Below are 9,132 nucleotides of genomic sequence, written 5' to 3' on the forward strand. Positions count from 1 at the left end.
ATGGGACTGAAAGTTTATTTGTGCTGAAGCACTTTCACTTCTTAAAAACAAAAACAAAAACAAACAAAAAAAACCCCTTCACAATTCTTTAAGAAATTGAGCCTGAACCATTGGAGGCTAAGAGATTTCTTCCTTTTCCGATAAATGCCTGTGCTCAGCATCCTCGAATTTGGCTGTCTTTATTTACTTCCATATTAGTTCCAATTATGTGCAGTGTAAACCAGCTTTTTGATTAACAAAACAGCAGAGCATTGGTTAAGAACACTTAAACTTCAAAAAAAATTCCCCTGGGAAGTGGGCTCTGAATTGGTTAATAATGTGCAGTACTTGCTAAATTGCTGACTTCCAGATGTGGAAAATATCTTTCTTGTTTAGGACCTATGTAACCTGATTGGATTACGACAGAAGCGTCACGTTGGAAGCTTTTGAGTGATTATTTAATTAACCATACAGTAGAAAGCTGTATTCTCCAGGAAATCCCTTCCATATTTACATAACCAATCCCTTCAGAGCAAAGGTGGAGTCTTTCTTTTTAATTTTACTTTAATTGCAATATCAAAAAATATATACTCCCAAACTTAGACCCCATGCCGTTTAATATCATGTGCTTCCTTCCCTGCTAAGTTCTTCTATGGCCTTTCTCCTTTCCTCCTGCCTCCCTACACACACTCCCTCACTTTGTAGTAAGGTCTCAGTGAGATGTAGAGGGATTCATAGATCAATCAACCCAGCGATCTGTTAATTTACTTAGAGACCCTATTTAAAAAATGCCAAACTTTTTAGTTTGGGGATAGAAGTCAGAAATTCATCACGCACACACACATACACACCCTAACACCCACTCTCTAAGATGCAGTTTACATGCAGCTTTTTTTTTTTTTTCTGGCTCTGGCATCTAAAAAGAAAAAATAATAATAATAATAAGGGAAAGGACAAAGAATTTAGTTCCAGAAGCCTTGCTGAGAAATCCACACAACTTAATGTGCATCTCAAATCTGTTCATTAGAGATATCTATATAAGAAGAGGCGATCTGGATTGAGGACCCAGGATCTTCCCCTTTAACTTTCGCCCCTTAGAGTTCTTCAGTTCTGTGAATGGTGTGCACGGTTTTCCGCCCTGTACTCTGTAGGATTTAGTGATGAGGATAATGATGCCAAAGGCTTGACGGGGGGGGGGGGGGGGGGGGAGGCGTGGAGAAGGGAGGGAGGGAGGGAGGCGAGAGGGAGGGAGAGAGGAAGGGAGGGAGGTGGAATTTCATTTCTTCCACTAAAGCGTTTGCGGAGACTTCAAGGTATAATCTATCCCAGATCCTTTCCCAGAGAGAAACTTGGCGATCACGTTTTCACATGATGCTCACGCTCAGGGCGCTTCAATTATCCCTCCCCACAAAGATAGGTGGCGCGTGTTTCAGGGTCTCTCTCTCTCCTACAGAAAAGAAAAAGAAAAAAATGTCATTAGAAGAGGCGTAACACGTCAGTCCGTCCCCAGGTTTGTGTTTCCTGGAGTGGCCGAAAGCGATCAGTTCTAACCTGCTCCGCAGGAATAACGGTCCTGCCTCCCGACACTCTTGGCGAGGTTTTGTACAGTTTGCTCCGGGAGCTGTTTCTTCGCTTCCACCTTTTTCTCCCCCACACTTCGCGGCTTCTTCATGCTTTTTCTTCTCACCATTTCTGGCCAAAACTACAAACAAGACTTCGCAGGTAGGTTTCCCCCACCCCATTTTCTCTCTTTTTGTTTCTTTTTGGTATGGTCACCCCCCACCCTCCTTTTATGATTTTCTCCTTTTAAGTGAAGATGTGAGTCTGAGGTGAGAAGGAGTGTCTGTGGGTAGGAATTTCAGGTGGATTTAGCTCCTTTATGGTAAGCTTTTCCCAAGAGTGACTTCTTCAATGTCTCTCGCACTCCTGCTCTCTCTTCTTCCTTTTCTCTCCTTTTTTTTCTCCCCCAAATAATTTGTCCTGTACCTGTCCATTCAGGTAACCAAAGGTGCCTTTTGCTACCCAGTCTAGGAAAAGTTTTATTGAGAACTACATGATTGGAATGAAAACTCTTCAAGGGGAAAGATTCTACTCTATTTTTGCATCTCGTTCCAATTAATTATATTCAGCAATTAAAACTTGGCAAATACCTGTTAATAACTATAAAACTTGATCAATACAAATCTACTAAATTTGGGGGCAAGTCTTTCTGTTAGATATGGCAGTCCATCCTCCTCTCCCACCGGAGAAGGCTGTTTTCTAAGCAGAAAGTGTCTGTTTTTTGTCTGCTTAGCGAGTTTCATTTCTTTATTTCATTCTTTGTATGTGTGTGTATGTGAAGTAACACCTCACTTCTGCGATGATAAATAAAGAAGTGAAAGTCCTCATGGAACTTGAGTCGTTTACCAAAGTGTTGAGGGGGGGGCCGTAACTACATCTGGGATGAAAATTGCTGTCAGGATATCAGGGTTTTAAATTAATGATAACTTTTGAAATTGTATTTTAAATGGCAAAGTAATATAGACGTGAATTTCACAGGAGACACATACACACACACTTATCCCATTCCATACATTGCCACTGAAAAGTCGAGAGAGATAGCAGTTCCCAGGAACAGTGGTGAGCCCCGCTAACATGAATGTGTTTATCTCCCACCTAGTTATATATTTTACATGCTCCCCCTATAATGATGAAGGCAAGATTACTAACTCCAGAGTTAGAAATAGCAGGCAAAGATAAAGTTTACAGCACAAATGCCCTGTCTCTCCCTCACACACATGCCCATAAAACTAGCAGCTTACTTTATTAAACATGTATTTATATGCAATCGTGTGTAAGACTCAGCAGGAATACAGACAGGCCAGCTGTTTTATCCCAGACACTGATGTGACCATTTCTTTATTTCAGGATTTTCCCCAACAATTACAAATCCATAGGAGAGCCAAGAAACGACAAAATGTGTTAAACTTAAAAACTCTCCCACTTATGCCTATGTTAAATTCAAGGTGCTTTCTAAATAATTCACTTCCTCTTCTCTCTGCTCCCCCCTCCACCACTCTCCGCAAATGTGTGGAAACTGATACTCACTTTCCAGGTTTTCCGCAAAGCTTCTAGCACGGGAGACAATAGGTGCGGGGCATGGGGACTGAGTGTGCTCGGCAGAGAAAGGGTTAATGGCCCTTGTGTTACAGTTTGCATCTGTTACATCTTTTATAGCCCCCTGTTTAAACTAATCCTCGAGGCACAGCATCTTCCCAACCTCCACGGAGTTTCGGGATTCTCCTCCTCTCCTGCCTGCCTCCGAGGTTCCCCTTCTCCAAGTTTTGACAGTTTCAGCTGAAAAAATGCAGCGCCTCTCTCGATTTTTAGGTACAAAAGTTTCAAAGCCAGAAAGGATACGATCATTTAGTACAGCTTAAAAGTATTGCCGTAGCGGTTGGACTTTCTCTTTCCTTTCTTGAGGGGGAAATTTTTTTTTTTTTTCTATTGGAACTACTTAAGGGAACCAGTATGGGGGAGCATGTGTGTGAGTGAGGTGGGGGGGGGGGAAATACTTAAGTAAATATTGTCAAAGTGGCGGGGGGAGAGGTGGGGGGACAGTGTCCAAAGAGGCTTATAATTATATTTCTTACTACGGCGTGAAATGCGAAATCTTAATTTGGGGGCGGGTGGGGGGTGGGGGGAGGAAGAGACAGTGCCTCGATCAACTCCAAAAGGAGAGGGGAGGGGGCGCAGAGCGAGTGGGCTTCCTATAATTACTATTATCAATTTGCCCGAGTGTGCTTCATCCGGGGGCTGTTTCGCGTTGTTTGTTTGTTTGTTTGTTTGTTTCTTCTGAGGAATGGGGTGGGGGGTGAGACAAGATGAGAGCGAAAGCAAGCCTCGCCTCACCCCAAGTTCCCGAGCCGGGCTGAGGACTTTTCGGAGGAAAGGGTCCGCCTAGCCCTGAGTCAAGCAGCCTTACTGTACCGCCGTGTGCATTCCCTCATACGGTCAGGAGTTATGACTCATTTTGAAGATGTAATTCTTGTCTCTCTGATCCCCTCGCGGGTGCGACACACCAAACAGTAACAAACACAAAGCGCCTCGGGGCCAAGGCTGGGGTGGGGGGCGGGGAGGGGGCCTCCGAAGTTTCGCTTTGGCGTTGGGGGTGCGGATGGGTGCTGGCCGGGGCCCTGGCCCGGCTCCCCTGGGCGGCCCGGGCGCGTTTCAATGGGCGCGGGCGATGCCCACATTGTCGCTGTGTTTGGTTGCTAGATCGAGCCTGCGTGCTGCCGAAGCAGGGCGCCGAGTCCATGCGAACTGCCATCTGATCCGCTCTTATCAATGAAGCAGCCGATCATGGCGGATGGCCCCCGGTGCAAGAGGCGCAAACAAGCCAATCCCAGGAGGAAAAACGGTAAGAAGCGGCCCGAACCAAACTTTTCCGGGCCACTCCGCGGCTCGAGACCCGGGGAGCAGGAGGGGGAAAGGGAAAAGGAACCGAGGCGGCGGCGGCGGCGGCGCCCAGGGCTCGCGGGCGAGCCTCCCTCCGCGGCCGGCGCCGGAGCCCAGCGCGCGCGGCGACCGGACCGGGGGGAGTTGGGGAAGTGCCGGGCAAAGTGAGCGTCGGGCGCCGGGGGGCTGCGAGCGCCGGGGTCTGGCCAGGGCCCGGCGCCCCCATCGCCGCGTCCCCTCGCGCCTCCGCCCTCCCTCCTCCTCCGCCTCCCGCTCCGCTAGCTGCCGGCCCGCTGGGTCCCCGGCCGGGCTGCGGGAGCGTCCGGCGAGGGCAGGGCGGGGGCCCGGGCGCGAGGTTGTGCAGGATCCCGGGGCGGGGGCGGGGGTGGCGGAGGGACTGCGAGGGCGGGAGAGGGGGCCCGGGGCTGTGTCTCCGCGAAGCTCAAAGTTTCTTGCCGGAGTCGCCCGGCCGCCTCTCCGTACGCCAAGTAACGGTCCGCGAGCAGCGGGGCCCTGCTGGGCGCGCCGCACCCCGGGATGGGAGGGACGCGGCCGGCCCCGCGCGGGGTCTGGCGGGGTCCGTGCGGGCTCAGGGGAGGGTGGCTCCTCTCCAGAGGGCTCTGGCCCCTCGTCGCGGGCTGGCGGAGTCGCAGAACCTGGGGAGACTTTTCTAGGCAATTTCTACATGGTCAAGAAGAGCCCGTTATCCAGGCTGAGTCAGGAAGGAGGAAGGAGATGGGGGTGCGCGGGGGACACAGATAGGCGGTCGGAGATTAAAAGGGTGACAGTTTAGTAGATACATCTTAGAGGCAGAGAAGAGGGTGGCAGAGAGGAGGAGGGAGAGAGAGAGAGAGAGAGAGAGAGAGAGAGAGAGAGAGAGAGAGACCCCCTAGGTATTACCCCCAAACAAAATCGTGGGAATAAAAGAGAAAAGTGATTGGCAAGAGCGCAGAAGGCGCCTGGGGGAGGGGAGAGAGCTGGGGACCAGAGAGGGTGCCGGGGGGAGCTGACGGAGGATACTGAGTTTAAAAAGAAAAACCAACCCCCCAAAACAAACAAGCGAACTAGCGCCAGCTCAGACTGGGAAAGGAAACTTCTCGCTCCCCTCGCTCTCCGCCTCATCACCCGGTACGGGGCCGCATTGACGCTCTGGAGCTGGACGCGGGGACGCAGAGCCGGCCCGGCCTCCGGCCTCCAGCAAGCCCAGCCCGCGCCTCGCGGGGACCGCCGGGGTACACTTGGAGCAACTTTCCTCTAGAGAAGACAATTGTGCGCGCCCCCGGCCTGCCTCAGAGCTGCGCGGAGCGGGGAGGGGGCTACTGGGGGCGCAGTGTGGGGTACTGGAGAAAAACAGAGACTAGAGAATTTTGATTAGAGACAAATGATGCTTCTCTGTCCCTTTCTCTGTATTTCTCTCTAGGTTGTGTGTGTGTGTGTGTGTGTGTGTGTGTGTGTGTGTCTTTTGCTTGTTGTGGTGGAGGTGTCGAGCCATATGGGGGAGTGATAGAGGAATTTTAGTCAGAAACTGTTCGTTACGTTATCCTGCCTTTTCCCTTTGTGCTGCCTTTGATCTATTTGCTTGGCTTACTATTACAAAAAACAAGTACAATAATATATTCTGAGCTGCTTCCCCAAGATCCAGTTCAAGCTGCCTCTTTTTAAGTCAGACCGTCCGTGTCTCTCTCTCTCTCTCTCTCTCTCTCTCTCTCTCTCTCTCTTTCTCTCTCTCTCAATTCAATTTTTCTTCACTCTGGTGTCTGGCATTATTTAAGGTGGTCCTTACACAGGAGACCTCCCCTTCCCCATCTCTGTAATTTAGTAGACACTAAAATTACACCTAATGTCCCCCACTCCTCTCTTGTGTTTCCTCTGTTCTTTTTATTAAATGTTGGTTATTGATTTTCTAAAATCAATGTCTGTTGTGGGGCTTCTCCCCCCCCCCCCCCTTTTACAAGTATCTAAAGCACGTTGCTGATCAACTGGATAACAAAAGCTTTGTGTCAAGGAGCCTTCTCCCCCCCCCCCTTTATGTTAAACAGTCTTTTTTTTTTTTTTTTTTTTAAGAGAGAGAGACAGAAAAGAATGAGATTTAAAGCAAGGTTCCCAGAAGTGTTCTTTTGCATCAGAGACTATTTAAAATGTTTGTTTCTTCTTGCTGCCTCCTCCCACCCCCTTCAGGATTTTGCCACTGATGACCAGCCTGGCTTTGCAGTGTGGTCAGGCCAGAGCCCAGTTCTGGGGGAAATAGAGGGTTTCAGGCTTCCTGGGAACCCTTGGGTGGGTAAGGGGCGCTCACAGAGAAGGAGGCCTGGCTGAAGGCTTTACAGGTGGATGGGAGTGCCAGGGAAGTGCTCAGCCATGGACTCTGCAACAATGCATTTCCCCTCTTCCCAGACACTAACTTGGAAGAAAACTCCCCACACAGAAATGGAAAGTTGAATTGCACGTTTTAAGGCATTTAGCCCAGACTCTGCACACTTAACAGCGAGCCTGTCCATCTTACAGCTAATCTAACTTTGACTGTTGTTACCTGTTTCTTTTTCCAAATCTGTGGGAAAACATTCTGTGAATTGGTTACTTGTCAGTGTTTTTCTTTGGATTTAATCTGAGCAATGTCCTGGTTTTGAGCTGGTTGGTAGAAGAGTTTTCCCCCCCCTTTTTTTTCATTTTCCTTCTCTCAAGCATGTATCCAATGCCGTTCCCTTTGGGAATTGCCAGGATTTATCTGAACTGAGTGGATTTTTCTTTTTTCCTGGATTCATGGAAAGATGTCACTTTTGAGCTTGTGTCTTTGCTGATAACACTAAATATGATGATGCTTATCAGAATTATATAGAAATTCCTGGAAAGGAATAATAGCAATACTAATCATAGAAGTAGAAGCTGCAAAGCAAAAAAAAAAAAAAAAAAAGATGCTCCTCCAGGAAACTAGAATGACACTTTATATAATTTTAATGAAGTCAACAGTGTATATACAGACTAAGGCGACAAGGAGATAAAACATGTAAAACGTGTGTGCGCGTGCGCGCGAGCATGTGTGTGTGCGCGTGTTTGAAAGACTGGTCAAGAATATGGGTTAGAAGACGATGCTATATATGATTATTAAAAAGCAAAGGACAAAGAGGCAGTTTGAGGAAAATAAATGTACAAAAAGAGAAGCAAGAATCTAAAATCCAGCATTTAATATTCTCAGGCTTGCAAGATGCCTGGCAAAAACAGTGCCAGGGCCATGTTAATCCATGGCGAACAGTCTCCTTTGCCCCACATAGAAAGGATGAAATCTCTTCCCAGAAAATAAGATGTGCAGCAGAAAAGGAGGAGAGGGGTGAGGGGGAAGGAGGCAAAAAGCAAGTTGCCGGCAGACAAGAATGTGTGTCGGTTTCAAGAAAGTTCAGTCAGATGATCTTCAGTCGCCTGACTCACTTTGTAACACTTTCACTGAAGCTGGAGAGGAGGGGAAAACTCAGCCCCCCCCCTCCTTCTATTCCCCTGATTATACCCCACTATCTCCACAATAGCCTTCCAGCCAGTAATGAGCATGGGGATAGAGGAGGAAGGATGCCCGGCTGCTGCTGCCACTGGCACAGCCGGATTGTAACTTGCAAAGTTTGTTGCTTTAGCCCCTGATGCGGGCATCGACTCCTGGGGATGCTCAGGCTTCCCTTCTGCCTCCTGCAGAGCCTGGGAAGATGGGCCTGCCTCCCCAGCCCATCGCCTTCCAGCATCAATCTCTGAAAGATCGCACATAGACATGCACTGTGTAATAAAAATCAAATCCGGAAAACTGCTTGTTTCAGAAAAGGATGAAGTTGTCTTTTAAATGAAAACTGAATTCAGACTAGAGAGGAAAAGAAAATGGAAGAAAGAAAGAAAAGTTAAATTTAATTGTTCTCCAAAGTTTCAGCTAAAAGGTTGAGGATTATATGGGGAATAGGAGAGATTTTTACCAGTGTCTTTGGTGTCTGATTTTCGACAGTCGATAGAGTGAAGATAAGTCTTCACTCTTACCACTTTCTTAAAGGGAGTAGAGGTGCTGGTGGTGGTGCTTGCAGGCAGTGTGGAGGATACAAATTGCTTCTGTTTCAGAGATGCTTAAATGAAAAAAAAAATAAATGCAGTCAGACCCTTCTTAAGGATGTGGCTCCTGGCTCTCCTTTCTGAGAGGTGAAATTAGGATGGGATAACCTCGAGTCAGAGCCTCTCAGTATGCACTGATGCAGTGAAGTTTCCTTTGGATTACAGTTGGTTCAGACTTGGTTATCTTTGCAAGTGTGGAAATCTTTTGCCAGTAGCTTTCTTCATGAAGTTGATGAGCTTATAAGGAGCTTGTGTTGCTGGCTCTCAAAGCACTCAGGCAGTTTGTGTGGCAGGTACCAGTTCTAAGGGTGCTCCAAAGATATCCATCTCCATCCTTTTTTCTCTGTGGAGATCTTCTGCAAGTTTTGTCATGCTGCACGCACACAAGGCTGGGGGCTATGTATCTAGACTGATCTACTTATTTTATTTTGGTTTGGAAAAACTAAGTCAATTGGGACAGAAACATGCCTTCCTTCGTAGGAGAGCCACTAGCCTGCTGGCCACCATAGTGTGACGCTCCACCAGGGGTAAGGGGCGGTTAAGGATTTTAAACTTTACATTGTTTCTCTGTTGCAAAATAAAACCAAACTCCGGACTTTAAGCATTTATTTCCAAATACATACGAATAAAGCCAAGATC

General features: G+C 47.9%; 1 protein-coding gene across 3 annotated transcripts in view; it reads left to right on the forward strand.

The window, feature by feature from the left end:
• The first annotated feature begins 1,330 nt into the window (after positions 1-1,330).
• ZEB2 (zinc finger E-box binding homeobox 2) overlaps positions 1,331-9,132 on the forward strand; it is a 131,217-nt gene continuing 123,415 nt past the window's right edge. Inside the window, exons 1-2 of one of the 3 annotated variants that reach the window (XM_016148952.2) lie at positions 1,331-1,701; positions 4,237-4,378. In XM_016148952.2, the coding sequence (XP_016004438.1) occupies positions 4,306-4,378 (73 nt within the window). In that variant the 5' untranslated portion in view covers positions 1,331-1,701; positions 4,237-4,305. Of the gene's footprint in view, positions 1,702-3,232; positions 3,349-4,236; positions 4,379-9,132 lie in introns of those variants that run through there. The other 2 variants (XM_016148950.2, XM_016148951.2) reach the window with 2 other exon arrangements.

Source organism: Rousettus aegyptiacus, unplaced genomic scaffold, assembly GCF_014176215.1.
Source record: "Rousettus aegyptiacus isolate mRouAeg1 unplaced genomic scaffold, mRouAeg1.p scaffold_m13_p_2, whole genome shotgun sequence".
Lineage (NCBI taxonomy): Eukaryota > Metazoa > Chordata > Mammalia > Chiroptera > Pteropodidae > Rousettus > Rousettus aegyptiacus.